A 20,993-nucleotide genomic window follows, 5' to 3' on the forward strand; every position below is an offset into this window, starting at 1 on the left:
TACCCGAAGTTAGGCAGGTTTCTAGTCTTCATCTAATGAACAGAAACACAAGGGGGCAGGGGTGGGACACAATTACACACACACACACACACACACACACACACACACACACACACACAACCAGTAACAGGACAACCACAAAGGTGTTTCCACTTGAGAGCACACGCACACCATGCGCCTCAGGCTGGGGCCAGAGCACTCTCATTCTGAGAACAATGACTTTCCCGAGTAGGTAATTGTGTGTCAGATTAGAAAAGATATTGAAAAATCAGATGTTTGTAAAGGCAGTTTTACTGTTATATATAGGTTTATAAAAAGTATATACCAATTAACTAGTTCTAGAAAAATGGAATCATTTGAGCAGATCAGACACAGGAAAGTATTGGTTGTTTGCGGTTTAAAATATACTATCGTTTAAGAGAAATGTAACCAAATTTTTAAAAATAGCAACACCACCAACCAAAGTCCCAAAGCCCAACTGTGACAGGTGTGGGAAAAAGGCTGTAGGGTCATGTCATTCTCCACCATGTAGACTCAAAGGGTCCTATCCAGAAAAGAAAACTATTTCAACACATGAAATACATGCTGGAGGATGTAGATAAAATTTTTGATTTAATTACTACCCTTATCTAACCTTTATTCTATGGACCAAAAAAGGGTTAGCCTATCTCCTCTGCTAGAAAGATTCCTACTTCCTCTTACTTATTTATTCAGAAGAACTGGCTCAATAAAATTCGACATTTTGCCAAGTTTTACCAACACTTGACCTAATTTCTGCCCATCTCTTCCCTCCTCCCCAACATTCCTCTCTCTAGTATGAAAACAAGTAAGAAGAGACAGGTATCTTAACATTCCATTCCACGGAGGTCATCGATGAGTACAGGATTTATGAGTATAGCGCTGTACAAAACTGCCCCAAATTGTTCCCAGGCCTTTAGAAGGCCTTTAGAAGAAGGCCTTTAGAAGGCCTTTAGAAGCTCTAAGAAGGGGCTCTTCGGGCTCACGTTCCCAAGGTTGCTATTGGCAGGAAAAGCCTTAGATGCAGCAGGCTTACAATGGAGAAAGACAAAACTAATTTATTTTGGCCTCTTTTGGTCATTTGGAAAGAATTGTGCACTTCTGCATGCCAATCCTTATAGAATAGTGATAAGAGAACGAGGGAAAGGGAGGTGGAACAACCAAGGAGATGGAGTAAAAGAGAATTTTCTGTGCCTCTTAGATGAGTCAGGTTGGGGACAGAGCAGGGAACATGCTAGGATAAATGGGGCTGCAAAACAGAAACTAATAGGAATTAGCTAATGATGTCATATGGCTAATGCTTACTTCTGAGAAATAGGCATGGGCTGCTAGTTCCAATACCTGTAATAAGCAGTTAATTGAGTTGTGTTAATTAAAATGCTTTAATTAAATGCCACAATTAATGCCACATTAATAAGTTACATCATTCATAAATATCCAGAAGTTCATCTTTTGCTCTCCATGGTTAATAGGCATTGTACTTTAAAATGGTAGTCTAACATAATTCTGGTATTCATGAGCTTTCCAAATTTCTTAGGGACCAGGTAGAAAGCTTCTGTTAAGAGTTAGTTCATTTAGAGTTAGAAAAGGAATGTTACATAGATCAGGAGAAGCTTTCAAGCCTAGAAATTCATTAAAAAAATTGTACTCATGTTCCAAATATCCACACTGAGAATATGAGTTTTGATCTGTTCTTTAAAAAAAAGTTTGATCTCAGAATGAACTGAATACAAAAGACCTAGGTTTTTCTTTGAGCCCTTGAGCATGCACTAATGACATGTGTCGTCTCTAACTCTTCAGTGTATGCAGTTAGAATTCTGAATGCCTGCCGCAAACTTTTCAGTGTGTCTAGAACAGTTTAACCACTACGCTGAGGAGTTAGAGACCAGCTGCTGGCATTACATGCAAAATGGAAGGCACTGGTGGGCTACAGGTGGACTATGTGTTTTACAAAGACAGACAGGACAAATTATCTTCGTTTGATTTCTCACACACAGAAGCTGCCGAGGGGGAGAGAATTCTTACTGCCTTTTTAATGAGCTCCTATCTTTCTCCTTTTCCTCTGCCTTCACAGCATAGGGAAGGTATGTGTAGTAACTGCTTACTTTTCCCACTTACCATTTTCATCTACAGCGAGTACACAGGCTCCTTTGGCCAACAACTCCTCAACTACCACCTTCAAGCCATTACGTGCAGCAACGTGGAGGGGTCTAAAAAAAGACAACACTTGGCGTCAACCGTGATACACATTTGTGTGGGAATGTGTCATTTGGGATACCTGCATTGCTAAAAGGTAGAAAATGCTTAATGTATAAGTAGTACAGGAATATTTTTACTTTTTAAAATAAAAATATTTGTCGACCAGATCTTTCCCAGGTGCTAATGATCCAACTTTCCTTCATGTTCGCCCAGGTTTCTCTGCAGATGTTACAGATACTCTGCATCTCAAACAATATCAGTAACAGTAGATAGGAAGCCAGAAAAAGAACAAAAGCTCCAGCGTCTTTTCTAGAAGGTTCTTTGTCTCTTGCTTTCTACTCCAGCATTTAAATAATTGTTTCACACAGTCCATCAATATGATTGGTATTCATATCACCCATATATATTTATCTTAAACCTCTTGTTATTAGTAAATGCACTAAATGATATTTTGTTGAATTTAGAATACCTTAAAGAATAAATTCAAACCCAGTATATTCATTTCTGCTATATACCTCCTAAGAAACCTAATGGAAAAAAAATCTTAATATTCTTTTCCCCTTAAATACATAGGTAATTTCCTAAAATGGAATATGAATCAGTTTTAAGTCTTTCACACTGAAGACTGCACTGAATTATATTAAAATATAATTAAGACAAACTACTTAGGAATTCTTCAAATGTATTCCGGGAATGTGATTTATAAAACTGTCATTTTTCCAGTAAGAATACATGATGTTAATATATTATGTTACACAATTCTATGAAGGGATAACAAAATAAGGATTCTAACTAAACAATGTCTCGCTTGGTGAGTATTTGCAGCTACGTGACTATAAATTCTGTGAAGGAGAAGCCACCTCTGTTTTTCACCATTGTATTCTTCAGTGCTAGCCTGGCACAGAGCACACTCTTAATATTTGTTGAATAAACAACTATGAATCTGAGTCCAAATCATACTTTAGAAGTCACACTTACGTCTGCAGTGCATTATTTTTTGCATTAATAAGGCTCTCATCTTGTATCTTGTCAAGTATTAACAAGGCACATTTTTCATGACCCTAATAAAGAAAAAAATGGTAAGAAACACAGGACAGAAACAAAGAAAAGCTCCTGAAAAATTACTTCATTATACTTTAAATTTAAAATGAACGTCATCTGCCTAAAAAACATTTTATAAGGCAATTTTCTGAGTAATTCCTTTTTCTTCTAAAAAGCAAATGGTTAGGGGCACCTGGGTGGCTCAATGGTTGAGCTTCTGACTTTGGCTCAGGGCGTGGTCCTGGGGTCCTTGGATCAAGTCCTGCATCCGGCTCCCTGCATGGAGCCTGCTTCTCCCTCTGCCTGTCTCTCTCTCTGTGTCTCTCATGAATAAATTTATAAAATCCTTAAAAAAAAAAAAGCTAATTGTTAAAGAACCTTAGATTCTCAAAGATTCTGGATAAGGTCTATTAGGATTTGATGAACATAAACATATAAAATATTAATATTTCTAGAGTAAGTGCAGAATTAATGTTCAGAGAGCTGAAGTAGGTGCCAGCTCAGCAAGGTCAGTGGCAAGCAGAGAGCAGAATTAGGAGTATCCTTCAAACCCATTAACACTACTTTTTAAACATATGTCAAGTCGCACCTCCTTCCGCAAGCCTTCAATGGCCATTTCTGTGATCCATCTACCTTTGAAACGTCTATTACATCTGTTACCAGTATCACTTATCATTATGTACAACTGCCTTATATTGTGAAGGGACTCTTTTGGGAAAGCTAGTTTTTTTCTTCCTCAAACAGAGGAAGATATCTTTGTATCTTAAAAGAGATGGATGATAATTAAAAAAGAAGAAAAAATCAATGGAAAAGTCAGAGACCCTTTCAGGATTTCAGGCCTATGCCCTGTTAAGGGGTCATGGTTTCCTAAACCCTTGCTACTCATAGTGTGGCCTGCAGACCAGCAACATCAGGTTAACCCGGGGGTTAGGAATGTTGAGTCCCAGGCCCCACTTCAGGCCCGCATGTCAAGATCCTCTGGTCATTCATTTGCACAATAACGTTTGAAGAGCTCTGGACTTCTGGTCATGAAAGCACTACACTTTGAAATAAACTTCAGAGAGGGGGCAAGCTGGTGGAGGAGCAGGGTCCCCAAGTCATCTGTCTCCCCCACTCACCTAGATAACCTTCAAGCCATCCTGAACACCTAAGCATCCCACCTGAGATTTAAAGAGAGAAGAGCTGGACACTACAGAGAAGGGGTTTCTAACAAGGTAGGAAGGCAGAAAAAAATGAAAAAGAACCAAGTGGGGGAGGGATCCCCCCAGGAGCCGGGCTAAGGGGGGTGGGAGCCTCAGGATAGGAGAGCCCCAGAGAGGTGGGAACTTCAACTCCGGCCCCTGGTGGGGAGGAGGAGGGCCCAGGATGGTGGGGATGCTCCTGCCCTGGGGCGCCCCCGAGCTGTGCAGGTCAGCGCCTGCCCCCCCATCCCCCCAGCATCCAGGCCCCTGAGGACTGGGAGCTGTGGTAGTTACTGTGGGAGCTGACTCCAGGGCTGGAGAGCTGGCCGCCACCAGTCTTGTTGTTCCTCCCTTTATCACCTTGTGCCTCGACCAGAACGGGGCAGCCAGGAAACAGGAGTCTCAGGGGGTAAACAGCTCCCACTGAGCCCGGTGGGGGCGGGGGCAGGTCCCCCAGGTGCACACACCTGAGAGTCAGCACAGCAGCTCCTCCCCCAGAGACCAGCTGGAAGGACAGGGGAAGAGCAAGTTCTGGACCGAGCAGCCCGGGGAAGCTCCAGGGGAAGTCGAGGGACTTACAGAACCAGAGGATACCCCTCCCTTTTTTTTTTCCATCATTTTTCTGGTACAACTTGTTTTTATATCAGACTGTAAATATCCAGGTTTTTTTTCTCTTTTCCCATCCTAACTACAATATTTTACTACCTCTTCATGTTTAAGATTCTTCCTTTTTGACTTTCATATTTCTACAATTACATGTCTTAGATATATCTTCCACTTCTAGATTCCCTTCATCATACTCAACTTAATTTTGAGAGATATACAAGATATGTTTTTTGTTGTTGTTTTTTTGTGTTTTTTCTTTTCTCTGCCTCATTTTGTTCTACAATGGTGGAAGTTAATACCTTCTAAAACATGATAAGCATATACCCAGAACCAAGTGGAATACCGTTGCTGGTTCATTCTGTGAGATTCCTCATTCCCATTCTTCCCCCCTCATTTATCCCATTTATGTTTTGGTGGTCAATGGTGGGGCCCTCTATAAGTATTTCTGGTTTATATAAATTTGGGACTGAGCATCTTCTAACATACAGAACTTAATATACTCAGAACCAAGAGAATCACCTTCTAGGACCCCTCAGGTAGACTACATTCTCCCTCCACTACAACTTTGTAACTACCACCATTTCCCAGTCCCCCCTTTTTTTTCTTCTTTCTTTTTTCTGTTTCTTTCTTTCTTTTTTTTCTTTCTTTCTTATTTCGGATTCCTGGCCTTTTATTTTTTACTACTTTGTTTTAAAATTTGTTTTTCGCTTTAGTGATCCTTTTATTTCGTTCTGATCTTTGTTTTCAATTTCTGGTATCTGACCTTGGCAGAATCATCTAAGGTGAAATTTTACTTAGGTTGTGGTTGATATTCTTGATGCAGCCCATTCATACAGCCACTCTACACTGAACAAAATGACTAGAAAGAAGAACTCACCACAAAAGAAAGAATCAGAAACAGGACTCTCTGCCACAGAGTTACAGAATTTGGATTACAATTAGATGTCAGAAAGCCAACTCAGAAGCACAATTATAAAGCTACTGGTGACTCTGGAAAAAAAGCATAAAGGATTCAAGAGACTTCATGACTGCAGAATTTAGATCTAATCAGGCCAAAATTAAAAATCAATTAAATGAGATGCAATCCAAACTGGAGGTCCTAATGACGAGGGTTAATGAGGTAGAAGAAAGAGCAAGTGACATAGAAGACAAGTTGATGGCAAGGAAGGAAGCTGAGGAAAAAAGACAAAAATAATTAAAAGACCACAAGGAGAGATTAAGGGAAATAAATGACAGCCTCAGAAGGAAAAATCTACATATAACTGGGGTTCCAGAGGGCGCCGAGAGGGACAGAGGGCCAGAAAGCATATTTGAACAAACCATAGCTGAGAACTTCCCTAACGTGGGGAGGGAAACAGGCATTCAGATCCAGGAGATAGAGAGGTCCCCCGCTAAAATGAATAAAAACCGGTCCACACCTCGACATTTAACAGTGAAACTTGCAAATTCCAAAGATAAAGAGAAGATCCTTAAAGCAGCAAGAGATAAGAAATCCCTAATCTTTATGGGGAGCAGTATTAGGTTAACAGCAGACCTCTCCACATAGACCAGAGAGGGCTGGCAGGTTATATTCAGGGTCCTAAGTGAGAAGAACATGCAGCCAAGAATACTCTATCCAGCAAGGCTCTCATTCAGAATAGAAGGAGAGATAAGAGCTTCCAAGATAGGCAGAAACTGAAAGAATATGTGACCACCCAACCAGCTCTGCAAGAAATATTAAGGGGGACTCTGTAAAAGAAAGAGGACCCAAAAGAAATAATCCACAAAAACAGGGACTGAATAGGTATTACAGTGACACTAAATTCCTATCTTACAATAGTTACTCTGAACGTGAATGGGCTAAATGATCCCATCAAAAGATGCAGGGTTTCAGACTGGATAAAAAAGCAAGACCGATCTATTTGCTGTCTACAAGAGACTCATTTTAGACATAAGGACACATACAGCCTGAAAATAAGGATTTAAGGACCATTTACCATTCAAATGGTCCTCAAAAGAAAGCTGGGGTAGCCATCCTCATATCAGATAAAGTTTATCCCAAAGACTGTAGTAAGAGATGAAGAGGGACACTATATCAAACTTAAAGGATCTATCCAACAGGAGGAACTAACAATCATGAATATTTATGTCCCTAATGTGGGAGCTGCCAAGTATATCAATCAATTAATAACCAAAGTAAAGACATAGATAATAATATACTAATACTGGAAGACTTCAACATGGCACTTTCTGCAAATGACATATCTTCTAAGCACAACATCTCCAAAGAAACAAGAGCTTTAAATGATATACTGGACCAGATGGATTTCACAGATATTTACAGAACTTTACATCTTAATGCAACTGAATACACATTCTTCTCAAGTGCACATGGAACTTTCTCCAGAATAGACCACATACTGGGTCACAAATCAGGTCTCAACCAATACCAAAAGACTGGGATTGTCCCCTGCATATTTTCAGACCATAATGCTTTGAAACTTGAACTCAATCACAAGAAGAAATTTGGAAGAAATTCAAACATGTGGAGGTTAAAGAGCATCCTGCTAAAAGATGAAAGGGTCAACCAGGAAATTAGAGAAGAATTAAAAACATTCATGGAAACTAATGAGAATGAAGATACAACCATTCAAAATCTTTTGGATAAAAAAAAAACAAAAAACAAAAAACAAAATCTTTGGGATACAGCAAAAGTAGTCCTAAGAGGGAAATACATCCCAATACGAGCATCCCTCAAAAAAACTGGAAAAAAACTCAAATACATAAGCTAGCCTCGCACCTAAAGGAACTGGAGAAAGAACAGCAAATAAAACCTACACCAAGCAGAAGAAGAGAGTTAATAAAGACTTGAGCAGAACTCAATGAAATAGAGACTAGAAGAACTGTGGAACAGATCAACAAAACCAGGAGTTGGTTCTTTGAAAGAATTAATAAGATAGATAAACTATTATCCAGCCTTATTGAAAACAAAAGAGAAAAGACTCAAATTAATAAAATCACGAATGAAAAAGGAGAGATCACAACCAATACCAGGGAAATACAAACGATTTTAAAAACATATTATGAGCAGCTATACGCCAATAAATTAGGCAATCTAGAAGAAATGGACACATTTCTGGAAAACCACAAACTACCAAAACTGGAACAGGAAGAAAGAGAAAACCTGAACAGGCTAATAACCAGGGAGGAAATTGAAGCAGTCATCAAAAACTTTCCAAGACACAAAAGTTCAGGGCCAGATGGCTTCTCAGGGGAATTCTATCAAATGTATTTTTGTTTTTTCTTTTAAAGATTTTATACATTTACTCATGAGAGACACACAGAGAGAGAGGCAGAGACACAGGAAGAGGGAAAAGCAGGCTCCATTCAGGGAGCCCGATGTGGGACTCGATCCCAGGTCCTCAGGATCACACCCTGGGCCAAAGGCAGTGCTAAACTGCTGGGCCACCTGGGCTGCCCCTATCAAACTTTTAAAGAAGAAACAATACCTATTCTACTAAAGCTGTTCTGAAAGACGGAAAGGGACAGAATATTTCCAAACTTGTTTTATAAGGCCAGCATCACCTTAATTCCAAAACCAGACAAAGACCCCACCAAAAAGGAGAATTATAGACCAATATCCCTTATGAACACAGATGTAAAAATTTTTTTTTCAGATGTAAAAATTCTTAACAAGATACTAGCCAATAGGATCCAATAGTACATTTTTTTTAAAGATTTTATTTATTTATTCATGATAGTCACACACACACAGAGAGAGAGAGAAAGAGGCAGAAACACAGGCAGAGGGAGAAGCAGACTCCATGCACTGGGAGCCTGACGTGGGATTCGATCCCGGGTCTCCAGGATCACGCCCTGAGCCAAAGGCAGGCGCCAAACCGCTGCGCCACCCAGGGATCCCCGATCCAATAGTACATTAAGAAGATTATTCACCATGACCAAGTGGGATTTATCCTGGGATGCAAGGCTGGTTCAACACTCGTAAAGCAATCAACGTGATAGATCATATCAACAAGAGAAAAAACAAGAACCATATGACCCTTTCAATAGATGCAGAGAAAGCATTTGACAAAAACATGTATCCATTCCTGATCAAAACTCTTCAGAGTGTAGGGATAGATGGAACATTCCTCAACATCTTAAAAGCCATCTACGAAAAGCCCACAGGAAATACCATTCTCAATGGGGAAACACTGGGAGCCTTTCCCCTAAGATCAGGAACAAGACAGGGATGTCCACTCTCACCACTGCTATTCAACATAGTACTAGAAGTCCTAGCCTCAGCATTCAGGCAACAAAAAGAAATAAAAGGCATTCAAATTGGCAAAGAAGAAGTCAAACTCTCCCTCTTCGCAGATGACATGATACTGTACATAGAAAACCCAAAAGACTCCACCCCAAGATTGCTAGAACTCATACAGCAATTCGGCAGTGTGGCAAGATATCAATGCCCAGAAATCAGTGGCATTTCTATACACTAACAATGAGACTGAAGAAAGAGGAATTAAGGAGTCAATCCCATTTACAATTGCACCCCAAAGCATAAGATACCTAGGAATACACCTAACCAAAGAGGTAAAGGATCTATACTCTAAAAACTACAAAACACTTCTGAAAGAAATTGAAGATACAAAGAGATGGAAAACTATTCCATGTTCATGGATTGGAAGAATTAATATTATGAAAATGTCAATGCTACCCAGGGCAATTTACACATTTAATGCAATCCCTACCAAAATACCATGGATTTTCTTTTTTTAAAAGATCATTTATTTATTTATTTATTTATTCAGAGAGAGAGAGAGAGACAGAGACAGAGAGAGGCAGAGACACAGGCAGAGGGAGAAGCAGGCTCCATGCAGGGAGCCCGATGTGGGACTCGATCCCAGGACTCCAGGATCACACCCTGGGCTGCAGGTGGCGCTAAACCGCTGCACCACCAGGGCTGCCCTACCATGGACTTTCTTCAGAAAGTTGGAACAAATCATCTTAAGATTTCTGTGCAATCAGAAAAGACCCTGGATAGCCAGGAGAATACTGAAAAAGAAAACCAGAGCCGGGGGCATTACAATGCCAGATTTCAAGTTGTACTACAAAGCTGTAATCATCAATATAGTGTGGTACTGGCACAAAAACATACACATAGATCAATGGAGCAGAATAGAGAACCCAGAAATGGGCCCTCAACTCTATGGTCAACTAATATTCGACGAAGCAGGAAAGACTATCCACTGGAAAAAGGACAGTCTCTTCAATAAATGGTGCTAGGAAAATTGGACAGCCACATGTGGAAGTATGAAGCTAGACCATTCTCTTACACCATACACAAAGATAAACCCAAAATGGATGACAGATCTAAACGTTAGACAAGAATCCAGCAAAATCCTAGAGGAGAACACAGGCAACAACCTTTTTGAACTTGGCCAAAGCAACTTCTTGCAAGATACATCCATGAAGACAAGGGAAACAAAAGCAAAAGTGAACTATTGGGATTTAATCAAGATAAAAAGCTTCTGCACAGCAAAAGAAACAGTCAACAAAACTCAAAGACAACCTACAGAATGGGAGAAGATATTTGCAAATGACCTATCAGATAAAGGGCTAGTATCCAAGATCTATAAAGAACTTATTAAACTCAACAGCAAAGAAACAAACAAATCCAATTATGAAATGGGCAAAAGACATGAACAGAAATTTCACCAAAGACAAACAGATGGCCAACAGGCACATGAGAAAATGCTCCGCATCACTGGCCATCAGGGAAATACAAATCAAAACCACAATGAGATCTCACCTCATACCAGTGAGAATGGGGAAAATTAACAAGACAGGAAACAACAAATGTTGGAGAGGATGTGGAGAAAGGGGAACCCTCTTGCACTGTTGGTGGGAATGTGAACTGGTGCAGCCACTCTGGAAAACTGTGTGGAGGTTCCTCAAAGAGTTAAAAAGAGAGCTGCCCTACGACCCAGCAATTGCACTGCTGGGGATTTACCCCAAAGATACAGATACAATGAAATGCCAGAACACCTGCACCCCGATGTTTATAGCAGCAATGTCCACAATAGCCAAACTGTGGAAGGAGCTTCAGTGTCCATCGAAAGATGACGGATAAAGAAGATGTGGTCTATGTATACAATGGAATATTCCTCAGCCATTAGAAATGACAAATACCCACCATTTGCTTCGACGTGGTTGGAACTGGAGGGTATTATGCTGAGTGAAGTAAGTCAATCGGAAAAGGACAAACATTATATGGTCTCATTCATTCGGGGAATATAAAAAATAGTGAAATGGATTAAAGGGGAAAGGAGAGAAACTGAGTGGGAAATATCAGAGAGGGAGACAGAACATGAGAGACTCCTAACTCTGGGAAACGAACAAGGGGTAGTGGAAGGGGAGAGCAGGTGAGTGGGGGGGTTGAGGTGACTGGGTGATGGGCAGTGAGGGAGGCACTTGATGGGATGAGCACTGGGTGTTATGCTCTATGTTGGCAGATCGAACTCTAATAAAAAAAATGCAAAAAAAAAAAAAAAAGAAATAAACTTCATGAAACTGAACTTTTTTGGGGGTTTCCATGGGTTTCCCAGAGCATGAAGTGAGAAAATGCAACCAGTGAAAGGAATAGCCAAAGCATCTCATACCACTGGGTACAGACAACATCTTTAATACTGTCACCATATTGAAACAAACTACCACCACTGGTGTCAGCTGGCATTACACTATAACATGGAGTTTTCATTCTGATGCACTGCTGGTGGAGTGTAAACAATTGTGATCTTATCAGAGGCCCATTTAGGATTAAATATAATCATAGCCTTAGACTCATTGAAGAATTTATCTTAAAGGAATGAGTAAAGAATTCTTTAAAAAAAAAATCTCTACAATTAGCATCATCTATAGTAGTATATATTTGAAAACAAGCAAATGTCTAACAGTTGGGGATGTACTGAATAAAGGATGGCACTTTTAAAAAAGATTTTATGTATTCATGAGAGACACACAGAGAGAGGCAGAGACACAGGAAGGGGGAGAAGCAGGCTCCCTGTGGAGAGCCTGATGAGGGACTCAATCCCAGGGCCCCAGGATCATGACCTGAGTTAAAGGCAGACGCTCAACCACCAAGCTACCCAAGCAACCCAGGATGGCACATTCTTAGGGTAGAAATCCATACATCTTCTAAAACACTATACAATTTGATATCTAAAACAAAGATAATCATGGGGCACCTGGGTGGCTCAGCTGGTTAAGCGTACAACTCTTGATTTCAGCTGAGGTCATGATCTCAATGGCCGTGGGACAGAGCCCCACATCAGCCTCGGTGCTCAGCAGGGAGTCAGCTTGCAGATTCTCTCCCTCTGACCCTCCGCCCCCCTTGTTCTCTCTCCCTGTCTGTCTAAAATAAATAAATAAATACATCTTTAAAAAAAAGATATCCATAAGATATGATTCAGTAACAAAAGTGGGCTCTAGAACATTGTGATCTCACTTTTGTAAAATTATATATTTATTTATACATCATTTATCTTTTACAGGTGCAGGAATCTTGAGCTACATGTGAACATAATTCTATTAGAAAAAAAACAAAACCGATCCCTGGGTGGCTCAGTGGTTTAGTGCCTGCCTTTGGCCCAGGGCGTGATCCTGGAGTCCCGGGATCGAGTTCCACGTCGGGCTCCCTGCATGGAGCCTGCTTCTCCCCCGCCTGTGTCTCTGCCTCTCTCTCTCTCTCTGTCTCCCATGAAAAAATAAATAAAATCTTAAAAAAAAAAAACAACCAAACAAACAAAAACAAAAACAAAAGACCTCAAACACATTCCTTTCATTGAACTATGCACCAGAAAAAAAGTTAGAGGGTAGAAATGTACATGAATGCATTTATTTGCCTCAAAGGTGAGTATTTTTTGGCTGTGTTATTACCGTATTCAAGGAACAAAATGAAAACAAGTACACCTTTTAGAAGCCACATAACTAAGGTCCTAACCTTGTTTAAAACTAAGATGATATGGGACTACAACCCACGGAAACAGATACAGTGGCAGTATGAAGACAGACCACATAAGAATACAGTGGCAAATGCCATGAAAGGCATATCCTCATCAACCCCTATGTGGGTCTGCCCTTTGCGTCTTCCCCTTCCATTTGGCTTATAGTTGACAATACCCTGGGAAAATGTACATCTCAATTAAGAGCCACGGAACACACTTCTGAAACAGCATTTAAGTGGTATTAGTCTTATTAGAACGCTAAGTAACATTATTTCAAATTCAATTACATACTTTGCTACTAGCCAAATGTAAGGGTGTGTTCAAGTCTTTATCCTTTACAGTCAGATCAGCCTGGGCACTGTTCACCAAAATATCTAAAGAAAAAGCCAAAAGAGAGTCATTTAGACTACATGGTAATTGCAATGACACATTCAAATTAGTATGGCCACATCATCATATTTAATGCTTTTAAAGAAAAAAGGAAAAATTTATTGCTATATTGTTCTATCGAAATCAAAGGTCTATAGACATTAATTTTAATTGACTTTATTGTTTTGTTATTTCCAGGTAAAATAATTCTGTTGCTACATTTGGTCTCTATTTGTTGAGAGTTTTCACTGCAGAAAGATCAGTTCACTTTGACAACGTCCACTAATAATCAAATAACAGGGGACTGAAGACAATTAGGAAGTAGAATCAAGGAGCTTAAATAAAATGTTGGCCTTTTTTACATGCATATACCAAGAGAATAACCGATTTCTCAGTTTTATGTTACTCCAGTTTGGGTTGGGCATGAATGCGAAGCCCACCAGTCAAGCACATACCCACAGCGCCCGCCTGCCCGTTCTCAGCAGCCATCATCAGTGCTGTTTTCCCTGAATTGTCCGCTGCATTCACTTCAGCATTGTGTCTCAGAAGAAGCTGCAGGCATTCCACGTGATCAGCAAATGCTGCTGCATGAAGTGGTGTCCTAATGATTTAAAACAAATAGGATTTCAGCTTCCTTTAAATTTAACACACTCTCTTTCTGTATATGCCTGAAGAAATATGTGCACAGTGTCATCTTAGGGATTTAAAACTTCTCAGTTTGCAGAGATAACAATTAGGCCTACTCTAAAGTCCATTCAGAGTGGACTTTGAACAGTCACCTACGTGAATGGCATTCCCTAACTTTGGAGGGTGTAAGTGGTGGTCCTGATAATAAAATTAGCGTCTTTACTGACCCTTTGAAGTTCAGTTCCAGTGACTTCTTTCTTATCTTTGATAAAGATACTTCCAGAATTGGGGCGCCTGGCTGGCTCAGTCAGCCATGATTCTTGATCTCAGGGTCATGAGTTTGAGCCCCACAAGTAAGTATCTTCTTAAAGAAGATACTTTCAAAACTAAGTCTGACATTTGTAGATAATTGGCTATTGAAATAATAAAAAAGCCCCCATTATCTAATATGGATAGTTGATTTCTCTAGGAGCACAATTTGGTATTATTTATCAAAATAAAAAATTCAAACTAAAAACTGATCTCCTAGACATACTTGGTCATGTGAACAGATGTATACTAGACTGTTCACTGCACCACTCTTTGAAATAGTAAAAATGCTGGAAAAAACCTAAACGTTATTCAATAGAAGGCAGGCTGATTAAACGAGTATACGTTATTCAATGAAGTAATATGCACCTTTAAAAAGAGTACGGTAAATCTATATATGCTGGCATGAAAAGTTCTCCAAGATGCACTAAAAGCAGAGTATTGTAATAGAATTCTCCCATTTGCATAAAAAGAACATAAGCATATATTTTCATCTATGTTGGTAGCTATGTATAGAAAATATTTGGGAGAATATAAAAATCTGAAAAGAACAGTTTAAGGTGGCTTTCTAAATGGAACAGGCTGGTGCTTTTGGGCTAAGAGAGTAATTTCTCCTAATTATATACCCTAATTATATATTTATAATATATATAATACCTAATTATACATTTAATTCTTAAAAGAATTAAGGTGCTTTGTAGGGGCACCTGGCTGGCTCAGGAGGTAGAGCATGTGACTTTTAATCTCAGGGTTGTGAGTTGGAGTCCGACTCTGGGTGTGGAGATTATATAAATAAAAATCTTTTTTAAAAAAATTAAAGAAAAAAACCCCAATGCTTTTATATTATTTATATTACTTTTTCAATTAAAAAAATAAATGTTTGGCTACTTATACAACCACAAAGCAGAGACTAAGATTGATCAAGACAAGAGGCATGCCATCTTGGGATCACTTACCTGCCTTTGTCATCTCTGCAATTGACAATACTGGAATCTATGGCCCCAAGTAGCAATGATGCACAATTCTCATGATCATTTATTCTAAAATGAAAATAGATTTTACCTTTAAAATTTTTCCATTAAAAAAATTATAAATCCCTTCCTACTCCATCTTCCTATCTACTGTATATTTAACAATCTGATACATTCAAAAATGTCTGATGCAAATATCTGTGGTTTATGTTCTGTTCAAATGATTAAAGAAGACAATTTAGGTCATACAAATAAACTTTATTTAACATTTCATGAAGTAGGCAGTCTTCACTCTCAAGAGTTTGGAGAATTTCTTGCTTCATGAAGTGCTCAATAAAATTTATATCACCTAAATTGTCTTCTTTAATCATTTTAATAGTGTTGGTGATGAGGGTAGCATTTGAAGGTGACTACTCATAGGCTGGAGGAGGAGACACAGAGGCAGGACACCTGCAGAACCCTCAGAGTTCACTATTCCTCTCGTTACCAAGGGCTGAGGGTGAATCACTCTTGGGTTTGAGGTCTGCTCCCTTGTGTGCAACTCTCCAAGCCAAACAAACTTTATCCAAAACTTTTTAAGGAAAAGTGTTTATTAAAGTTCCCAGAAAGGTTTTATGATTCAAGACAGGCTCTGCGATAGCTATATTGGAAGTCTACAGTAGGTGGCAGCCGCTAAAAGACTAACAGGGGCCTTGAAGTAAGTCCACAGCATAAACCCCTGGGAGGCTTGGGGAAATAAATTAAGAAAAAAATGCAGACTGTTTTTGACCAATGGCACATCAATATCTAAGTAGGCACAAGTTGGACTATTAAAAGCCATGAGGGCATCCACCCTTGTAAAGAAAGCTTGTGAAGAGTAATAGATCTATTGTTAATGAGAATCTCAGAAGCCAAAGCTATGAAATTTATGCACATGGGTTGAGCACTTAAAAGCTGTTAGAGTGATCACCACATAAATCTAAGACTCCTGTGATAGGATAAGTTGATTATTGAGCAGGTTAGATTGACACTAGGTCACTCACCAAGCTCAAAAAAATTTCCTCACAACAGGGTACACTGTAAAACACCACACAAATCCCAAACCCAATGGCACATCTCTCTTAGGTATTAATTTGGCTCCAAGAGACTCAAGGCTTAGCTTAAAAAAAAAAAACCTTCAAGTTTCAAAGAATTGAGCACTCTGCCTTCCAGCACAGTTGCTTATTTTATGTGTAAAAACTGTGGTTCCAGATGCTATAGATATCTACAAAAATGGCAAAAATATTACTAAGACAACCCAGAATTACAATGGCCATCATGGGGAATGTTCCAGTTAGATAAGATCGTTCATTTAAGAAGTACACTTGAAAGCAAGGGTTCCCAAATCAACAAAGAGAATGGGATACCAATTTTAGCTGGTATGCAGAAGCTTCCAAAAAGCTTCAGGATTCCAAAATAGCTTCATTGAAAGATTTATTGTCAAGACTAATGAAAAATTAAAGATACAAGAGAGAACTAAAACAAAGACTGTAAGATTGATATGACTCCTACTATTGCCCTTTATCCTCCTTTACCTGAGTCCTCACAGTCTACTAATCCTCTGAATTGCCTTTCTACTGTGAAGAGGCTTTAAGATCAGAAACAAGTCTTTTCAAAGTTAGTGGCCTTACAGCTGCAACTGCTCCAAAGGGCAGAAACCTAAAACACCACCTGGGCTTGCCCCATTGCACCAGCATAAAAACACTGGCTCAGAAATTGAGGTCTCATGTGCAATCTACAGGGACACTGGAAAAAAGACTGTCTACGAGGTTTTTGTGCAAATCCTTTGATAGCAACTCAAATGCCCCCATATATACCCTCCAAGGAGGGCCCCTATATGGGCTGCTTCCAGTGTTGACAAGATGCCAAACGATTCTCCAATTAACTGCTACCAGTTATTCCCTCTAACAGCCAAGGGGAAATAAAATTAAAATTAATTGAAAAATCTTGCCAAATTCTGGTATATGCCTTCAGGGCAATACTCTCTACTTTAAATCCCATTTGCTTGGGAGCCTGCAGATGGGAACTGTGAAACCTGACAGGAGGAGGCAAAGGGTGAGAAATCCAACCAGATTCAGCTTTCATAGTCTTTGTGGTGGCTGGTCAAGAGGGACAGGTATAATTTTATGTTGTCCCTTCCTTTCCAAATTTAGATTCTTCTGAATTTGGTTTTGAGGTACCCATTGGTTATTGATCCTTCTCTCTCCCAAGGACTGCTATCGTCTTCTTGCTTATCCTAAATCCTTCTTTTGGCTATCTTTGGGAGGTAGCTCTGGATCTTGGGAAAGTAGTATCTATCGTACCATCTTTGGGGGCACCTCTTGCATTCATGGATTGTTCAACATTGCCAGCGATACTTACTGTTTGTCCGGGCTTAACAAGGTACTTGAAAGGTCTTTTTTTTTTTTTTTTTTTTTAATAGCTTTACGGTTTGCCAGAAGTTGGCCAAATAGGAAGGTGGTATTCACAGCCGAATAGTAACTTTGTTTTAGGCCTTCCTGGTAAGCTAAAATGAAACTATGTACCTGGGGTGAGGGGTAGGGAATGGGGGGAACTCCAAAGACAAACAGCTCTAAATCTAGAACCAAGGAATCATTTGATTTCTACCTTAGTTGAAGAAAGATCTTCCCCTTGATATAAAGAAGCAAATTAAAAATAATGTAGTAGATGAGTGGGTCAGCCCTTTTTTTAAGGAATTAAAATCAACACTCCTTGCCTTACAAATTGTTTTCAAAGACCAGAAAAACCTCATCTAGTCTTTTTACCGATCTCCAAAACACCCTTATTCATCTCAAAAGGCTTGTAGGTAATTCTAAAATCCTGGATTTATGAAATAAATAAAAGTCCTTCTTGGAGGATCTTGTGTTCTGTCCCTGTGCCTTTGAGGCCTGGTCATCTTTAGGAACTCACATCTAGGCCATCTCTTTGAAATGCACATTTAAGGGAGGTAATTCTTATCAGAAAAAGGAAGAGGAAAAGACAGGCTATTTGGAAACTAGGGAAATAAAAAATCCTAAGTCTTCTTGATGAGCACTGGGTGATAGATGGAATTCTTGAATCTCTATATTGTACACCTGAAACTAATATAACACTACATATTAACTATAATGGAATTTTTTTAAAATTTAAAAATCTTGTTTTCTCTCCTAAAATTAGTAAAAAGTTTAAGCCATCTAAGCCAGTAATCATAACTTAATCCATTTGCCAGAAACACAATTTGGATCTGTGTTGTTTTGTTGTTGTTGTTAAATAAACTAGTGAGTTTTGCACTATCATACCCATTTAAAGGCTAAAATTTAAAAACAAAAGCTATAAGATTTCTGTTCGTGTCTGTCTATATGTGTGTGTATGTCTATGTATGTATGTTACATTTTTTTCTATTTTCAGATGGTATTGCCAAAATTAATTTGTAAAGAGCTCTATTTAATTGGCTTAAAGAACACTGAGCACTTGGAGCGCCTGGTGGCTCAGGTGCTTAAGCTTCTGACGCGTGGTTTTGGCTCAGGTCATGATCTTAGGGTTGTGAGACTACACCCCCAGGTGGGGCTCCTCGCCCAGCTTAAGATTCTCTCCCTGTGCCCCCGCCCAACAAATAAATAAATAAATTAGTCAATTAATATAATAATAATAATATTAATAATAAAAAGAACATTAAGCACTTACAGAAGTCAAGAATACTCTCTGAAATATAGAAACTAACCCAAATGTTTTTCAGGTTCACATGATCTACTTTAAAAATCTTTGGTAAAGAAAGACTAGTTTTTGGTTGGTTGGTTGAATTAAAACAAGCATGTCTTCAGACTTATCAACATTTATACTGCAGACATAAAACTTTATTCGACCTAGGTTTGCTAAAAATCAAGTGAGCTCTTGTTATCACTGTTACAGAATTTGTCAGCCAGAAAGATAATTTAAGAAGATAGTTAGCTGTTTAATATCTCATGAAATTTTCATGAGTGATTCAAACATAATCATTAAGAACAAGTAAATTAAATTGAGGTAAGTAAGATAAAAGCTTATAAATCAACTTCTCAATAATAATTATGCTTTATGATATGTATACATAAAAATAGTTTCCAAAACTTAAATAATTTTAAGTTTGGTAACTTAAAACCTTAAAGTTATACTGATATACATTAAATGATGGATATTCATTGACTTCTAGATCATTTCCAATTCATAGAAAATTCTGAAACATTATTACTGAACACAGATTTATCTACTTTTGGCTTCCTTTGACAGAGGAACTACAGATATTTGGCTCCGTTAGTACACATGTTTTGTACCACATTGAGAAAGGTATACGAGGAAGGATATACTTCAGAAATTATGAAATTTATTTATGAATTTGCCAATCCACAGAATGGCAATGTAATAGACAATCCACTATCGCCTACTTAGTTTTTACTAGGAGTTAAGGATTCAAGGGGTTAAGAATTTTAATCAATTAAAACTATTTTGAAATAATAAGTGTGAGAGCAAATAACTGTGTTAGAAAAGTAGGTAATAAAAGTAGAATGTATTTTTTGGATAAGGAACAGAATGAAAGACATGGGCTTTATTTGTTTTCTTGTTTTGGTAACAAAAAAGAGAAAAGTAATTTTCTCCTCAAGTAAGATGACTTTTTTTTTTTTTGGAATAAGAAAGAGAGGAAAAAATTAGTACAAAATGTGAATGGAAATAAAAAGTTGTAAATGGTCTATGGAAAAGGAATCTTGGAAAAGGAATTCTATGTGTGGCCAAGCTGGCTAAGATTTGAATGGATTTATTTAAGTTTTTAAAAAATGAGTTTTAAAATCAAAGTATACTAGTATAAAATTAGAATTTGGTTTTCACTCTGTTAAAAGAACAAAGGGGTTTTTAAAGCTAGATTATTGATCTGCTCTTAATAAGAAACCATAAGTAAAGGTGTTTTGTTTTTTATCTTTTAAGTAATCCTCCTATAAAGCAGATTTTGTGTCTTACCAAAATAATTTACTGTGCTTTAGGCTATCTTTATTTAGTCTTTAATTACTTAAGAAAACCCAGTCTTCTTAATATTAAGAGTCAAGGAGATTTTTTGTTTGTCTTTTTAGGTACTGTGTAACTTTCTGTATTTATCTTTAAAGTATTGCTTTGATTAATGGATAGCTTATTATTGCACAGTGACCTATGATCCTATTCAACCAAGTGTTTTAAAATCTTTTGATATTTTGGACAAACTTCCCCCAAATCAAATTCTAAATGAAATATTTTTGTCCTTGAATGACGTTTGGGATGTTTAAAAGACATCTGGAACATCTCAAAAGATTTTTTTCTTATTCCTTATGAAAAAAATATTAAACTAATTAGGTTTATTTGGTTTGTTAAATTATATAAGAAGCATTGCCAAATGTGGAATGATGTTTTTATGTTGTATTTGTATATATTATAAGTGTTTCTAAAAATTCTTAAAATTCTGATATGTTCTAATGTCTGTCGTAATTCTACTTATCATTGAATGTTATGTACAACAAAAATAACCAAAGTTCCTTATCAATTCCTTGTAATGACCTATCATCAGATGTCACAATAGGTACATTTAAGTCTTTTGTCATTTGCAGACAGTCATTGCTTTACTCTACTCTGATACTTTTGCAAAAGTGAGATTCCTGGAAAGGTTTCTACCAAGTACCCTTGACCACTGA

General features: G+C 38.2%; 1 protein-coding gene across 5 annotated transcripts in view; it reads right to left on the reverse strand.

Moving 5' to 3' along the window:
• Positions 1-20,993, reverse strand: part of ANKRD44 (ankyrin repeat domain 44) — a 367,287-nt gene that overhangs the window by 47,992 nt on the left and 298,302 nt on the right. For all 5 annotated transcript variants that reach the window (XM_041737073.1, XM_041737070.1, XM_041737071.1 and 2 more), the window contains 5 exons: positions 15,295-15,378; positions 13,858-14,003; positions 13,325-13,407; positions 3,196-3,278; positions 2,137-2,228 (listed from right to left, as the gene is read on the reverse strand). In XM_041737073.1, the coding sequence (XP_041593007.1) occupies positions 2,137-2,228; positions 3,196-3,278; positions 13,325-13,407; positions 13,858-14,003; positions 15,295-15,378 (488 nt within the window). The remainder of the gene's footprint in view (positions 1-2,136; positions 2,229-3,195; positions 3,279-13,324; positions 13,408-13,857; positions 14,004-15,294; positions 15,379-20,993) is intronic.

This window comes from Vulpes lagopus, chromosome 22 (genome assembly GCF_018345385.1).
Source record: "Vulpes lagopus strain Blue_001 chromosome 22, ASM1834538v1, whole genome shotgun sequence".
Taxonomy (NCBI): Eukaryota; Metazoa; Chordata; class Mammalia; order Carnivora; family Canidae; genus Vulpes; species Vulpes lagopus.